The sequence below is a fragment of the Mytilus californianus genome, unplaced genomic scaffold (genome assembly GCF_021869535.1).
Source record: "Mytilus californianus isolate M0D057914Y unplaced genomic scaffold, xbMytCali1.0.p SCAF_5, whole genome shotgun sequence".
Lineage (NCBI taxonomy): Eukaryota > Metazoa > Mollusca > Bivalvia > Mytilida > Mytilidae > Mytilus > Mytilus californianus.
Genome location: NW_026262701.1, coordinates 26,674,096 through 26,691,846, shown reverse-complemented (window position 1 = coordinate 26,691,846; position 17,751 = coordinate 26,674,096). Strand labels below are relative to the sequence as shown.

The 17,751-nt window shown below is 34.0% G+C and overlaps 1 protein-coding gene across 1 annotated transcript in view; it reads right to left on the bottom strand.

Moving 5' to 3' along the window:
* Positions 1-682: 682 nt before the first annotated feature.
* LOC127701934 (E3 SUMO-protein ligase RanBP2-like) overlaps positions 683-17,751 on the bottom strand; it is a 69,188-nt gene continuing 52,119 nt past the window's right edge. The window contains exons 26-34 of the mRNA XM_052205903.1: positions 15,261-15,557; positions 13,985-14,152; positions 11,724-11,846; positions 7,648-7,823; positions 6,485-6,575; positions 4,210-4,514; positions 3,490-3,617; positions 2,678-2,801; positions 683-2,017 (exon numbers count right to left, since the gene is read on the bottom strand). Of these exons, the coding sequence (XP_052061863.1) occupies positions 1,916-2,017; positions 2,678-2,801; positions 3,490-3,617; positions 4,210-4,514; positions 6,485-6,575; positions 7,648-7,823; positions 11,724-11,846; positions 13,985-14,152; positions 15,261-15,557 (1,514 nt within the window). The 3' untranslated portion in view covers positions 683-1,915. The remainder of the gene's footprint in view (positions 2,018-2,677; positions 2,802-3,489; positions 3,618-4,209; positions 4,515-6,484; positions 6,576-7,647; positions 7,824-11,723; positions 11,847-13,984; positions 14,153-15,260; positions 15,558-17,751) is intronic.

Sequence of the window (17,751 nt, the reverse complement as noted above, 5' to 3'; positions counted from 1 at the left end):
AATGCTCTTTTCAAAATATATTAAAATTAAATGATTGATATATAAAATTCTTTAACCATATATAAATGCCCTGTAATATTTAACATAAATGCAGATCACCCCCAGCCCAATTACGAGAGTTCACGTTGGATAATGATCGATAATTAGCAGAGTTATTGTTTTTGAATTTCACCCCAAATGTAATCTATGGACAATGTTTGAAATCCAATCAATTATTTACACCTTTTAGATAGAATGGTCAGTGTTTTTACAACAATTACCTGTTTGACATTTTTATGACCTCGAGGCTTAAAATAGAACATGGGAAACTTTACCTGTGTAGATATCGAGGTTTATTTTTAAATCAAATTAAATCATATAAACACGAAAGAAACTGTTTTAAAACTTTATTTGAATAACACAAAAGTAAATATGAAATAATAATGAAAATAATGATGCATTCAAGAAAAATATACTCACCAACTTGCCGTTTCCGGTCAAAAATTTTGACAGATTTAACAAAGCATATCTAGATGGCGATAATTTTCTATGCAATAAACCGAAAGGCCACTTGTAGAGCTATGCATATAACCGGACAATTTAACATTAGATGAATGGGAAATGGTTTTGTGCAGGAGAAAACTATGCAATTAACCGAATTATGCTATTAAGCGGTATGCAATTAAGTGGAGTCGACTGTACAATATGATAAAGATATTAGAAAGAAAAGAGAAATTGAAATGAAAGAAGATATAACCTTTAAACCTTTAATTAAAAAACTAATTTTTAACAGATTTTCATGCATCTTGTTTTTTAGCATATAATTTTTTTTAACCAAAATAATCCAAAACCCAAGTCATATTTCAGTGTTAAATAGGTTTTCATTATACATCCTTTTAAGCCTCACCTTTTCAAACATCAGAAACTGACAATGTCATCAGTAATAATTGTGTTTAACTACATTAACATGTAAATAACTAGAAAACTAGATTAAGTGTTCACAATATTGTTCTAATTAAGTTCTGTAAATACAAATAGTATCATTGCCTAAACTGTTGTTGATTGATTTTTTTTTAATAGATTAAATGGGGCCAAGTAAAAAACTATTGGACAAAATAGAATTTAATACTTGAAATGAAGCTACAATTTTTGTAATTGAAACGTGTTAAAATCTTAATGAATATAGCACTATAAATATAGACAACAAATATGAATGACTATCTGACTCAGGTTCCATGTAAATTAAGCATTTGAATAGTGTTTTCCTTTGAATATTTTTGATTGACGAGGGATTGACTGAAAGGATGGTGTCCATTAGTTTTGAATGATAGGGGCTCATTAAAGGGAGTTTAAAGTTTTTTTAATCATGATCAACATAAATGCATGGAGGCCCCACAATGCATAAATCCTCTAGGGAAAACACTTTGTCATGAGTAGTAAAAAAGATACCAATAATCTAATTAGTCAATTTCACAATACAAATTTGATTGTAAAGTATGACCATACTATTTGTATTTCTACAGATGCTATTCTTTTAACAGAATTTTTTTTACACCAAATAGAAACAATCCCATCTGAAAGATTTGTTACATTAATCAAAACATAACAAAACCCTTTGTATAATTTGCTGTAATCCTTGTGATCAACATAAAACTATTAATATTGAAGACTTAACATTCTTTTGATAAATACTTTACATTCCATGCAGTTTGAATTCATTAACATTACCCTAATACCATTAGGTTAGCAGAAAACATATCATAACTTAAGACTTGAAACAATAACATAATTTAACAGTTACACAAATTCCTGTGTCATTCTAATAAGAATTACATTAATTAATCATTACATTAAACAGAACTTGTAATTCACATTTGATTTCAGAGTTACAGAAAGCTACATTAATCCATAACAAAGTTATTGTCTATTGTAATCCTCATTGACTGGAGCCACTATGAGCATGTGGAAATGTTATCTCATGTGGGAAAGTCGCTAGGTCTCTTTCTGAAATTTCTGATTCCTGTGCTAACTGGCGTCCCTGGGAAAAATAAAATAATAATACATTATCAAACAAATAATAATAAAAACTAGACACAATAATCATATTAAAACGATTGACACAAATTGTGTAACCCTCAGCTGACCTAATATGTTATATTTTTATTTTTTTTATTTCATTTTCGGGGAGGATTCATGATAGTTATTTCTCACTTCAATAACATTTTACATATCAGCCATTCAGATGCACACACTTCTATTTATTTCTAGTTTGGCCTAGAGAGTAGAACATCACAAATGTGTTTTGGCATCACAATTAGTCGTCCTTTAAATTTTATTGAGTACAAAATATAGGAATTAACAAGAATGCACATGTTGTCGTTCTAAGGATACCCCATTTGCATACAGTAATTCAAAGAATCAGAAAACAGGAAGTAGTTGTCCAACAGGTCTGGAACACACTCATAAGTTACAACACATCACTATCCATCTGCTGGTCAAATATGAAGTAATTCTGTTCTAAAGTTCCTTACACAAATATTTGTTTTCCTTCACATTAAAAATTCAAAATATTGGCAAACAGGAAGTATATGTCTGACAAAGTGTTCAAAATTGAAATCTCATCAATGTCAAACTACTGACTTAATATGATGTTTAGTAGAACCAGAGAAAAATGTGATGAAAATATGCAGTAACTCACCTCCTCAAATACTTTCTGGAATTCTTGAGCAGCCTGCTCTGAACTAAACTGAGATCTAAAGTGCCTTCTTACAGGTTCATCTGTAGAGAAATCTATTGGAGACCAAAAACAGTCTTTTTTATCTCTGTAATGAAAAACAAAAATAACCTTAAGTATAGGTCAATAATAACTGTTAAAAGTTCCATAACTCTGGAATGACAAACCGGAATCTTCAAAATCAGGAGTCTAAATTCACCAATCCTAACAAAAGTGTTGTTTGGAATGACAAACCGGAATCTTCAAAATCAGGAGTCTAAATTCACCAATCCTAACAAAAGTGTTGTTTGGAGTGACAGACCAGAATTTTCAAAATCAGGAGTCTAAATTCACCAATTCTTACAAAAAAGTTAAGATTGGAATGGCAAACTTGAATTTTCAAAATTCAGTCTAAATTCACCAATCCTAACAAAAATGCTCAGTCTGGAATGACAAACCAGAATTTTCAGGAGCCTAAATTCACCAATCCTTACAAAAATGTTAAGTTTATAGTAATTTGAACAAAGTATACTTTAGCTAATGCAAGACATTTAAAAAATGCGTTTTATTTATCTGACAGCCAAACCTTATAACTCTAATGACATATCGATAAAAAATTATAATTAAATCAAAAGTTGTGCTATGTTCACCATTCCAGAAATTATGTAAAGTTGTCAGTAAATGATAAATCAATCTAATCCAACTCAAGCTTTGGTACAAATGTAAAAAATTTATTAAAATCTGACAACTGTAACTCTGGAACCACAAAGCAAAATATTTACAAAAAGCCTACTTACATAGACATATTCAGTTCCTTGGTTACTAAATGATTACAAACAACGTTTTTGTTGTCTAATTCTACCATTATCCGATTGCCATTGACATCTTCATCATAAATAACCTTTATTGTTCCTAGTCCTACCGCCTAAAAATTAATAAAATGAAATTCATCTTACAAGATTTTTAGCAGAACATAATAATAATGATATTCAGAAAGCTAACTACAATTAACTAGTCAATTTATTCCCATATTAAGAGTTTCTATCAAGGATGGATGGATTGATGTTGAACGTCCACTCACAAATCTTACATGCATTTCAGGACTAGGACATCTTAATGTGATATAAATAGAAACCCTGCTTTGAACCAGTCTGACATAATGAGTCAGTTGTTAATAGGCTAGTTCACAGGAAACAGTAAGCAGGAAGACTGAATATTAGTAAGAATGACCTACTCCTGGTGGGAAGATTCATCCTTACACCGAAACATATGATTACAAATCTCTTTTAATATTAAACTGATCGACTCAAAAATAAAAAGCCAGTGAACAGTAAAATGTGGGTTTGACCAGTCTCTTCAAGGCCAGCTTGCAGACAAAATAATCCTGCTGTAAGTCATTCAGTACCCGAGAAACAGCTGTGGACACCAACACGTAGGGTATATATCACAGTTTCCCTAAATTTAACTGAGTATATGTAAAATAACAGTACTTCAGAGGTATTAGCACTGTAATTCACCTTCCAATCTTCTTCTTTGCTGAAGAATTTTATTCTTTTGTCAAAAAGTATTTCTTCTTCATCTTCATCTGTTGTATATTCATCATCGTCTTCTTCATCTTCTTCTACTTTAACTTGTTCTTCAATAACATTCTTCATTGTATCTTCTGGCTGTGTTACCACAGTTCTGGACTCTTCTGGCTGTGCTACCACAGTTCTGGACTCTTCTGGCTGTGTTACCACAGTTCTTGACTCTTCTGGCTGTGCTACCACAGTTCTTGACTCTTCTGGCTGTGCTACCACAGTTGTGGGTTTTATATCTGCATCTGTAATAAATATAAATTATTAGAATCACTGAACCATGAAAATGAAGTGTAAGGTAAAGTGATCCATAAGTAATACATCAAATCGTGTAGAGCTTGTATACACTTCTTATTGTGGGTTCATGTGATTAACTTTCTGACTTCATTATAGAAAAAGGTCACAGACAAAAATCTGATTTAAATAAACTGTTATCACAGAGATATGTCTCGCTTTTTTTGTAATTTTGATTATGCAAATGTTGAAATTAAAATGGCAATACTTAACAAGTTAGGCTAATATTCAAAGTCAATGAACCATGACTGAGGTACATGGCTAAACCATCTCCAAGTAAATGAGATGTGCCAATGCTAATACAACTGCATACCAAATATCATTGACTTATTATAAGTTGTTCCCTTTAAACAAACCTAAACACAAACATTAACTTGTAAACTATGTAAAAGTTTCAAAGTCAATGAACCATGAAGAGGGGGTGAAGCTATATAATCTGATGGAAACGATACTTACAAATGCCAATAAATTTGCATACCAAATATCATTGACTTAACATTAGCAGTTCATCCTAAACTGATCTTATCACAAACTAATACATGTAAACTAAGCAAAAGTTTCAAAGACAATAGGCCATGACTGAGGGAATGGGGCCAAATATTCTCTATTGAAATGAGATGTGCTAATGCTTATACAACTGAATACCAATTACAGCCAATTGCATTGAGTGTGTAGGCAGAGGTAATATCTTTGGTTAGCTTGCTTGCTAGCTGAACCGTGAAGTCATTATTGGGTTAGGTAAACTACCCTCCTTTAAGAGTAGACTAGTCCGACAGATAACAGATTTATCTGTCTGTAGGACTAGGCTACTTCGAAAGGAGGGTAGTATAACTTACCTAATAATGACTTCACGGTTCAGCTAGCAAGCAAGCTTACCAAAGACATTACCTTTGCCTACACACTCAATGCAATCGGCTGTAACATTGGCCTTCCACTAATGGTTCCCCTTGAACTTACCTAATCACAAACTATTACATGTAAAATAAGCAAAAGTTTTAAAGTCAATAGACCATGACTGAGGGGGCAGGGCCAAATAATCTCCATGGAAATGAAATGTGCCAATGCTTATACAACTGTATACCAAATATGATTGACCTACAACTTGTGGTTCACCACAAACTAGACCTAATCACAAACTAATACATTGTTGACGCCGCCGTCGCAAATATCATACCTATGTCTCGCTTTTTGACTCTGTCAAGCAGGACAAAAAACGAGAATATGTGTACATATCACAACACACCACGGCCAGCTCAAATAATCACAACTGCGTGTTTAGTGAACCAAAAAATCTTAATCAAAACCCTAGTTAGGCATTTATTTTAAAATTTCATATTATAATGTGCATGTGTACTAACTCTAAAGTTAATGTAACCACAACTTCATGCAAAACTACCTTAAACCAATCTTTAATCTGATATGGGAAGGACAAACAAACTAATGCACACACATATAAGAAAACAATATGCAGCACTACTACTGATAGTGGGGCATAAACAATCTTCCTTTTTTCAAACTATGAACAGTACAGCTCTTCTTTTATCCTCAATACAAATCCTTTTCTAATTTGTATACTTATGTCTCGTCTTCCAACAACATTCATGGAAAACAAACAATATTTGTCTGCTTTTTACAATATGACAATGTGGGTACTGTAAATTCAGAAATTATTGCGTGCATTAATTATTGCGATTTTTCAAGAATGGGCAAAAATGCGAGATTAATTATTGCGATATCATGAAAATCTGCATACAGATATATGTAACAGACATCAGAATGCGAGTTCTTATTATTGCGATAGTCACCCAGTCGCATTATTCGCATTAATAAAAACCTCGCAATAATTTCTGAATTTACAGTATTCTAATGGTATAATTAAAATAAATTTGTTCCTGAGTTTTAATACTATTTTAATATTTACCTCCCTTCTCTGTAGCTGTTAATTTCTGTTTTCTGATGTTGTTCTGACAGCTATCAATCACTTGTTTAAACTGTTGAGCCAGCTCTATTGTCTAAAAAATTATAAACACATGGCTCCAATATATTGTTTACTTTTTTTTCTGAATAATTATTTCAGTACTTGCTCTAAAATTTGGCCCTTTTGTTACTTAAATCAATTTAAGGCTTAAGGATCAATGGGTGACTGGGAAATAGAAATATGATCAATAAGGTCTTCTTCTGACAGGCAGCAAAACCCTTGCCAAAGTGGGGCGTCCATTTGGCTGTTCTGGATGTATATGTTGCAGCCACTTTAGAAAAGGGACATTAAATCCAATGCCTGGTGTAGAGAGAGTGGTATGTGCTTGCACATAAAGAACCCTTGCATCAACTCTTTGAGGGGTCGGTATGTGTCCTGTTGCAAGGCAAAATTTCTGTCCCTATCCAATATACCCTCATTTTTCAGTGGCAGTCTAAATTTCTCTGACCTATATCCTGAAGGGCTTCTATTCAAGGATCTACCTATTGTATTTATTGTTAATTTGTTCTCGTCCTGAACATGCATGACATATTTGCCACTGGATGTTAAGCAACCAACAATCAATCAATCAATCAATGAAATACATGTTATAAATTCTGTTTTTTTTTAATGAACCAAGAAACCTATTGCATCATGTTTATCACGTTTGCAAAATTAGTACCATTATTTTCAAATTAATTTATAAAATTTTATGAAATTTAGTAGCATCTTGACAACGACGAGGGAGGTTTTTAACAACCTTGATTTCCCATGAGGGTCTCGCATGGTCGGCTTATAAATCTTAACAAGACTTGTAGATACATGCATAATAGCAATGGAAAGCAGTGAATGCACAATATACAAATGGCTAATCAGTTTGGACAGTTGCAGGTGTGTTATCTGAATTGATATGTCAAGCTATTTCTTCCTGTATTCCGTATGTTATGTCTTTGTACAACTAGAATAGTATACAGAACAAACATCTGAAATTTACAATGATTTCTAACCTTAAATTTACAATGATTTCTAACCTTAAATTTACAATGATTTCTAACCTTAAATTTACAATGATTTCTAACCTTAAATTTACAATAATTTCTAACCTTAAATTTACAATGATTTCTAACCTTAAATTTAATTGCTAACTGTTCAATAACTGGTTCATTGTCACTAAAATCTTGTCCAACCCAGCACCATGATGTTTCTGATGTTGGTAAAGGTTTAAATGATATATCTGCTGTCAACCACTGGTTACATGCTAACTTTAATACTTGTTCTCTTCTCAGTATAAGTCTGTATCGACCTTAAACAAACAAGAATATTTTGTAATGGTTGAGCGTCTGGAGCACAAACATACTGTGAAAACAATTACACAAGTCAAATAAAAAAGATGTTTTTGTTATATTTCAGACAAATAGTACTGTAAATTAAGAAATGTTTGCGAGGTTTTTATTAATGCGGATGATGTGACTAGGCGAGTATCAAAATAATAAGAACTCTCATTCTGATATTTGCTACATATATTTGTATGCAGATTTTACTGAAATCGCAATAATTAATCTCGCATTTTTGTTCATTCTTCAAACATCGCAATAATAAATGCACACAATAATTTCTGAATTTACAGTAATAAGACTGTTTCAAGTAGACACAGATGATGCCCCCGCTTGCATATAATGTCATGAAGGGACATAACTCAAGAACGGTAAAAGTGACGCTACCCAAATTTGTTCTTGATCTGAGTTTTGTAGTAATAAGCATTGTGTATAAGTTTTATAACATTTGGTTGTGGCAAAATTAAGTTAGAGAATAGAAACAAAAAATTCAGCAATTTTTTCCATTTGTAAAGGGGCACAACTCTAGAACGGTAAAAGTGACACCACCAAAATTCAAACTTGATCTGTGTTTTGTGTTAATAAGCATTGTGTATAAGATTTATAACATTTGGTTGAGGCAAACTTAAGCTAGAAAATGAAAATGAAAAATTCGGCAATTTTCCCATTTGTAAAGGGACACATCTCTAGAAAGGTACAAGTGACACAACCTAAATTCAAACTTGATCTGTGTCTTGTGGTAATAAGCATTGTGTATAAGTTTCATAACATTTGGTTGAGGCAAACTAAAGTTAGAGAACGGAAACCAATTTTGGGACTTCTGGATGGATGTAGACGAACAAGGGTAAAACTTATTGCCCCCTCCACAACGGCGGGGGGTATAAAAAATACTTTCAATGTTACTTCTTCACTTTTAAGGACAGTTCGCCCATCCTCATGAGTTACGTATATCAAATCTGTTAGATAACAAACACTTTTTCCTGATGTAATATTTTGATACTATTTCATTGTTGATTTGTTTAGGTTGGTTTTTTTTACAGTATTAATGTATAACTACAACAATTTCACAAAAAAAACCACAATATTTTATTGTGTAATCAGTCTTTAATTTACAGTAAAAATACTGAAGAATTATATATATCTTAACCTACACAATACCATGAACAGATGGTAAAAAAAACTTTAAATTGAACAAGGAAATTTAAATTGTAGTAGATGTACCCATGAATATGAACATGGCCTTATCAAAGGCAACATTAATTTACTGATGATCAAATCTCATCAATCCATTAAGAATATACAAATCAAGGTAAAAAACAATAAAATGCTTCGCTGGGCGCAGCTTGATACGACCGCAGAGGTCGAACCCTGAGCAGTTGGGGCAAGTATGGACACAACATTCAAGCTTGATACAGCTCTGAATTTGAAGTGTGATTAAATATTTGACACAGCATAGGTTTCTGACACAGAAAGAATGTGGTCTAAGAACTTCAATTTTTTTAATTTACCTATTATGGTCCAATGTCCAAAATCAAAATACATGGTTAGATTCAGCATATCAAAGAACCCCATATATTCAATTTTTGTTGAAATCAAACAAAGTTTAATTTTGGACCCCAACTTGGACAAACTTGAAAACTAGTCCCATAATCAAAAATCTAAACACATGTTTAGATTCAGCATATCAAAGTACCCCAAGAATTCAATTTTTGTTAAAATCAAACTAAGTTTAATTTTGGACCCTTTGGACCTTAATGTAGACCAAGTAAAAAAAACGGGACCCAAAATTAAAAATCTAAAAACACGGTTAGATTTGGCATATCAAAGAACCCCAATAATTCAATTTTTGATGAAATCAAACAAAGTTTAATTTTGGACCCTTTTGACCTCAATATGAACCAATTTGAAAGCGGGCCCACAAATAAAAAATCTAAATACATGGTAAGATTCAGCATATCAAAGAACCCCATATATTCAATTTTTGTTGAAATCAAACAAAGTTTAATTTTGGACCCTTTGGACCTTAATGTAGACCAATTCAAAAAACGGGACCCAAAATTAAAAATCTAAATACACGGTTAGATTTGGCATATCAAAGAACCCCAATAATTAAATTTTTGATGAAATCAAACAAAGTTTAATTTTGGACCATTTTGACCTCAATATGAACCAATTTGATAGCGGGCCCACAAATAAAAAATCTAAATACATGGTAAGATTCAGCATATCAAAGAACCCCATATATTCAATTTTTGTTGAAATCAAACAAAGTTTAATTTTGGACCCCAATTTGGACCAACTTGAAAACTGGGCCAAAAATCTAAAATCTAAATACATGTTTAGATTCAGCATATCAAAGAACCCCATATATTCAATTTTTGTTGAAATCAAACAAAGTTTAATTTTGGACCCCAACTTGGACAAACTTGAAAACTGGGCCCATAATCAAAAATCTAAACACATGTTTAGATTCAGCATATCAAAGAACCCCTAAGAATTCAATTTTTGTTAAAATCAAAATAAGTTTAATTTTGGACCCTTTGGACCTTAATGTAGACCAATTTAAAAAACAGGACCCAAAATTAAAAATCTAAATACACGGTTAGATTTGGCATATCAAAGAACCCCAATAATTCAATTTTTGATGAAATCAAACAAAGTTTATAATTTTGGACCCTTTTGACCTCAATATGAACCAATTTGATAGCGGGGTCCACAAATGAAAAATCTTAATACATGGTTAGATGCAGCATATCAAAGAACCCCATATATTCAATTTTTGTTGAAATCAAACAAAGTTTAATTTTGGACCCCAATTTGGACCAACTTGAAAACTGGGCCAAAAATCAAAAATCTAAATACATGTTTAGATTCAGCATATCAAAGAACCCCATATATTCAATTTTTGTTAAAATCAAACAAAGTTTAATTTTGGACCCTTTGGACCTTAATGTAGACCAATTTGAAAACTGGACCCAAAATTAAAAATCTAAATACACGGTTAGATTTGGCATAACAAATAAATAAATGTGGTCAAAGATTTTACAAATCTAATGCGCCATACTGGTCTTCCTTTATAAATATGCATTTCTTTAAACATAATTTAAAAGCAGTGTAAGGGAAGTAACCAAAACGTTGTATTTGGATTACCTCCCTTACACTGTTTTAAATTATCTTAATTGTTCATTAACCATTACTTTATACATAATTTAAAAGCAGTCTAAGGGAGATAATTTCAATGATGTATTTGATTTATCTCCCTAACACTGCTTTAAATTATGTTTTGTACTAAAGTATTTGTCCATTAATGAGGACAACCTTGTTTTTCCCCCTTTTTTGCCCCTAATTCTTAAACGGTTTGAGCAATAACCCCCCAAAGCAAATCCTAACCATCCCTTTGTGGTATGGAAACTTGTAGTATAATTTCAGAGAGATCCATACACCGTTCCACAGTTATTGTCTGGAATCTAGAAAATGCTTATTTTTGGCCCCTTTTTGGCCCCTTATTCCTTAACTGTTGGTACCATAACCCCCAAAATCAATCCCCACCTTCCTTTTGTGGTATTGAACCTTATGGTAAAATTTCATAGAGATCCATTCACTTAAACTAAAGTTAGAGTGCGAAAACTAATGCGTCTTCGGAAGACGACGCCGCCGCCAACGTCATACCAATATACGACCACAAAATTTTTTTTGCGGTCTTATAAAAACTGAGGGAATGGCATAAAAGAAATGTAAACACCATTTTAAGATCCTGTAACCCAGTACTGCATTTTAAAGGTTCAGTTTAGACTAATTTTGACCTTATCAGAGTTAATAGAAAGATTATAATACAATCATGTTTTGATTGTACAAATTAAAATACTTACTGTTGACTAGATGTCTCAAAATTTTCATTTCTCCAAGTCCCTTTTCCTTCCACTGGTTGGCATCTTTATCAAATCTGAACAGCTTAGCTCTTTGACAGAACATCTTTTCAAAGTCTTCTTCTCCTGTTGAGAAAAATCATGAAGTTGCATGTATATGAGTAAATTCATTATTAAGTTGAAAACCTTAATTTGGAATATATATTAAATAGTTCACTTGACAATGAATATGGGCACTAGGTTTTAAGTTGATGTCACAATAAACCACCTGAAGCAAAACCTGTAATAACATTAATGATACCAAATATTCTGCACTAGATGTGCATTTGGACAATAAATGACTCTTCAGTGATGCTCAAGGCATGTTTAATCTATTGCATTTCCATGTTCAGTGAACCCTGAAATCTGGATAAAATCCCTAAAATGCCATATTTCAAGTTGATATGACCGAAAACTACTGAAAACTACCTTAAACCATTTGCAGCTGCCCTAACAAAAGCTCTTCTGATCCATGACAGAATCTTTCAACCACCTCTGGCTCAACCAGCAATGCACAAGTTAAAGTTGGACCCACCTACTATAGCACCAGGATGTGATCCAGACCAATGCTCTTCAGATTCATTACAGAACCTTCCAACCACCTCTGACTCAACCAGCAATGTACAAGTTAAAGTTGGACCCACCTACTATAGCACCAGGATGTGATCCAGACCAAAGCTCTTCTGATCCATGACAGAACCTTCCAACCACCTCTGGCTCAACCAGCAATGCACAAGTTGAGGTTGGACCCACCTACTATAGCACCAGGATGTGATCCAGACCAAAGCTCTTCTGATCCATGACAGAACCTACCAACCACCTCTGGCTCAACCAGCAATGTACAAGTTAAAGTTGGACCAACCTACTATAGCACCAGGATGTGATCCAGACCAAAGCTCTTCTGGTCCATGCCAGAACCTTCCAACCACCTCTGGCTCAACCAGCAATGCACAAGTTAAAGTTGGACCCACCTACTATAGCACCATGAAGTAATCCAGACCAAAGCTCTTCTGATCCATGACAGGACCTTCCAACCACCTCTGGCTCAACCAGCAATGCACATGTTAAAGTTGGACCCACCTACTATAGCACCATGATGTAATCCAGACCAAAGCTCTTCTGATCCATGACAGGACCTTCCAACCACCTCTGGCTCAACCAGCAATGCACAAGTTAAAGTTGGACCCACCTACTATAGCACCATGATGTAATCCAGACCAAAGCTCTTCTGATCCATGACAGAATCTTTCAACCACCTCTGGCTCAACCAGCAATGCACAAGATAAAGTTGGACCCACCTACTATAGCACCAGGATGTGATCCAGACCAATGCTCTTCAGATTCATTACAGAACCTTCCAACCACCTCTGACTCAACCAGCAATGTACAAGTTAAAGTTGGACCCACCTACTATAGCACCAGGATGTGATCCAGACCAAAGCTCTTCTGATCCATGACAGAACCTTCCAACCACCTCTGGCTCAACCAGCAATGCACAAGTTGAGGTTGGACCCACCTACTATAGCACCAGGATGTGATCCAGACCAAAGCTCTTCTGATCCATGACAGAACCTACCAACCACCTCTGGCTCAACCAGCAATGTACAAGTTAAAGTTGGACCAACCTACTATAGCACCAGGATGTGATCCAGACCAAAGCTCTTCTGGTCCATGCCAGAACCTTCCAACCACCTCTGGCTCAACCAGCAATGCACAAGTTAAAGTTGGACCCACCTACTATAGCACCATGATGTAATCCAGACCAAAGCTCTTCTGATCCATGACAGGACCTTCCAACCACCTCTGGCTCAATCAGCAATGCACATGTTAAAGTTGGACCCACCTACTATAGCCATAGGATGTGATCCAGATCAAAGATCTTCTGATCCATGACAGAACCTTCCAACCATCTCTGACTCAACCAGCAATGCACATGTTAAAGTTGGACCAATGGTCGTCATTCACCAGGCAGTGGAATACAGGAATGGCAATCACAGACAATGTCTTGCCCACTGCTCTTTTCTACTGCTGTGACACTAATCTTTGTTCACACATTAAGGCACCGTACGGTGACTTATAGTTGTTAATTTTTGTGTCGTTTGGTCTCTTGTGAAGAGTTGTCTCCTTGGCAATAAAACCACATTTTCTTACATTATATATATAAATAAAATAAGAAAATTGTGACCTGGTAATAACCCAAGTAGTTTGTTGTATCAAAATATTACCTGTTTTAGTATCAACAAGGTCAGGAAGATCTATAATTGGTTCATACTGAGGATCATAGGTGGCACCACTCTCATCTGCATCTTCTGCCCCTTCTTCATTACCATCACCTGCACCAGTAGAAAATAACTGCTGTCCTGTTCCTGTCCAGCTGAACTGTTTGGTGTGATCTAGAATAAAAACATTGAAGAAGCTAAAAACAAGAGTTCAAAAGCTGAAATGTCTCAACTGCTTCACTGGTCATGGTTCAATTTACTTCGAAAGTCTCTAAACTAAAGCTTTTACAACAAGAATGAAAGAACCTTAGTGAGCGCGCTCACATACCCCACGTCCCCACATTGTTATTGGAGAAATAAAATAAGTGTAAGAAAAAAAAATTGTATCAGAAAAAAAAATGAATCATAATTTCCTGTCGATATGCACATCTATGTAGTATGTCCTTATTATCTGAAAAGGTTTCATGAAATTCTGTTGTGTGGTTTGAGAGGAGTTGCAATGACAAAAGGTTGCAGTAGTACATTACAGTAAATAAGTTCAAAGGGGCGTAACTCCTAGAAAAGAATTGAATCGTAATTTCCTGCCGATATGCACAACTACATAGTATGTCATTATCTAAAAAGGTTTCGTGAAATTCTGTTGTATGGTTTGAGAGGAGTTGCGATGACAAGAAACAGGACTGACGGACTGAAGGACAGACGGACAGACAGACAGAGACAGACGGACGGACGGGTCAAAAACATTATACCCTCCGCAACTCGTTGGGTGGGGTATAATTACATAAATCTAACAGTATCAATAATTCATGTAAATAACAGTCAAGATTCAAAGTAAATTAACCATGACTGAGGGAGCAGCCCAAGTAATATCCAGAAATGAGATGTGCCCATGCTATTAAATACAACTGCCTACCAAATATCATTGGCACATGGTAAGTGGTTCCCCTTAAACAGACCTATTCACAAACTTTAAAAATTGCTGACCCTGCCAATAAAACAGCATACCTCAAGTTGTCTAAGATCGGATATAGAAATCTTACCATCAACTTTAAATCTTGGTGAGGTAGAACTTTCCACTTGCTTGGCCAGGTCAGAAAAAGCTCCTCCTCCACCAAATACCCTCCTGAGGTTGTCCCAGATCTGATATAGAAATCTTACCTTGAACTTTAAAACCTGGTGAGGTAGAACATTCAGCTTGCATGGCCAGATCAGAAAAGTAGAAAGCTTCTCCTCCACCAAATACTATCCAGAGGTTGTCCGAGATCTGATATAGAAATCTTACCTTGAACTTTAAAACCTGGTGAGGTAGAACTATCAGCTTGCTTGGCCAGATCAGAAAAAGAGAAAGCCCCTCCTCCGCCAAATACACCTCCCGAGGATGTCTCAGATTCTTTAACTATTGATGAGAAAGAGAATTCTGTAGCTCCTCCACCGAACATTCCTTCTTTCTTTTCTGAAGAAGAACTGACTGTTGTTGATCCAATTACGCTGGATTCAGATTTAGGTTTTGGTAAATCTGATGATCTGCTTTGTCCAAATAAATTTGATTTGGCATTTGATGAGTTTGTATCACCTACAACTAAAACAATTCAATCTTATTATTAATCTTATGTTAAACCGTACGGATAGTTGTGTTGTTAAAAAATGAATGGTACAACTTGCTTTCATACTGCACATGAAACTCTTGTTTTCTGCTGTTCCCAATTAGCTCTACTATATTTTTATGTTTTCTGCTGAACTAATGGTACTAAATTTTCTGCAGACCTAATTATAGTGTTTTTTATTTGTAATTGTACTATATTCTTATGATTTCTGCTGAGCTAATTGTACTATACTTTTATGTTTTTCATGAACTAATTGTACTGTATTTCTTCTTTTTTTTTTTAACTAAATATACTGTATTTTCATACTAATTGTTCTATATTCTTATGTTTTCTTTTGAATTGAAATAATGGTACTATATTCTAAACCTTTCTGCAGAATTATTGGTACTTTAATGTTATGTTTTCTGCTGATTAATGGTACTGCACTCCATATCACACAAATTATATCCCATATTCCATAATACAAAAGTTGTATAAAATGCAACAAAAGTTTCAAAAAGATGAACCAGGCAAATGCATATTACCACCAACTCTGAGTTATGGTATTAAAACTAAATTTAAATTTCATGGAATATTAGAGATAATTTTGACACTTCATGAAACTACTTCTTTCCTCTGGTGATGCTAAAAAATTATTCAAATTATAAAAGAAAGTACAGTTACATAAAACATATTAGTCTCTTGTGTTATTTTGTCTGGCTTCCAAAATTATTTTTAGCCAGCCGGACATTTTATAAATTATCCCGATTTTAATCCCTTAAGACTAAATAAACAAAAGGCAATTATGGTAATCAGTTGCCGAGTTGGCCATCCCAATGATTGACATTAAAAAAACGATATTAAACTTTCTTTGATTCAAATTCGAAGTTCTGACGTAAACTGTTAAATTGGCAGTGCATCATTCGAAGTGTGCAACATCAGCGTACTTATATCTGCATTAGACTCATTATTTGTGCAAAATAACGCTGTCAAAAACTTTACTTTCGTTTTTATACCGGATGTTATCTTGACAATGGTAAAACATGGACCAGAGACGGATACGTAAATTCCGTGTACGTTTGCAAAGCGTGAATGAGTGGAAGTAGCTCTTTCTACGTTATTTCTTCAAGAAAATATTCGAAATAAACATGAGATAAAGGTATCAATGACAATTTAAGCATTTTTTGAAGAAATGAGAATGCATAATTAAATTTCACACCTGCGCACATGCGCACACGTGTACTGTTCAAACAGAGACATGTCTCTAGGTTCAAACAACGTGGTTATGACGATTTTTCAGTTTCACCTTTTTAATTTTTTCATCAAATCATATTTGTAAACGTATTTCTGATAATTTAAATCTTTTTGGCTAAATTACTTAGATGCAAACCGCTGAAATGTAAGAAAATAACTTTGAATAGACCGATCAATGTCCGGTTCAAAATAGTTTACCTGTCACCTGAACAGGTAAATTTCAGCTGTTTGACAACTAATTAGCCTTGATTAAAATGAGAAGGTATTAAAGTAGGGGTTGTTTTGATAGTACTTAATGATCATGTCACTTTTATGACCGGAAATGTGTGGCTGTTAAAGGCAAAACGTTGGGTCAAAAAGATCGCGAATTATGTTAAAATGACCGTCTCTTAAAGCCTTGAAAACTAAAAAGTAGATGACCGTTTCATGCTCTTCCGAACCGGACTTTTACTGGACATTATACAAATGTTCGGCATATATGACCGTTTTGGAAGCCTTGCCACCAACTCTGAGTTATGGTATTAAAACTAAATTTAAATTTCATGGAACATTAGAGATAATTTTGACACTTCATGAAACTACTTCTTTCCTCTGGTGATGCTAAAAAATTATTCAAATTATAAAAGAAAGTACAGTTACATAAAACATATTAGTCTCTTGTGTTATTTTGTCTGGTGTTTCACAACAAAATTTGAGGATAAATAATTGCAAGTCATGAACTTTTCAATTCTTACTTGCGATAATTTTAAAATCTATATTTTTTTGTGTGAAAAGAGCCACTTCATAGCATGACAATTCAAACTTTGCAGAAACTATTTGTCTGCCTTGAAACATTTCTGAAAATATCATATTGTACAGACATTTCATCAGCGAAATATTCCAATGTTTAAACCATGAAAATGTTTAATGTCAAATTCCCCTTAAATTAATAATAAA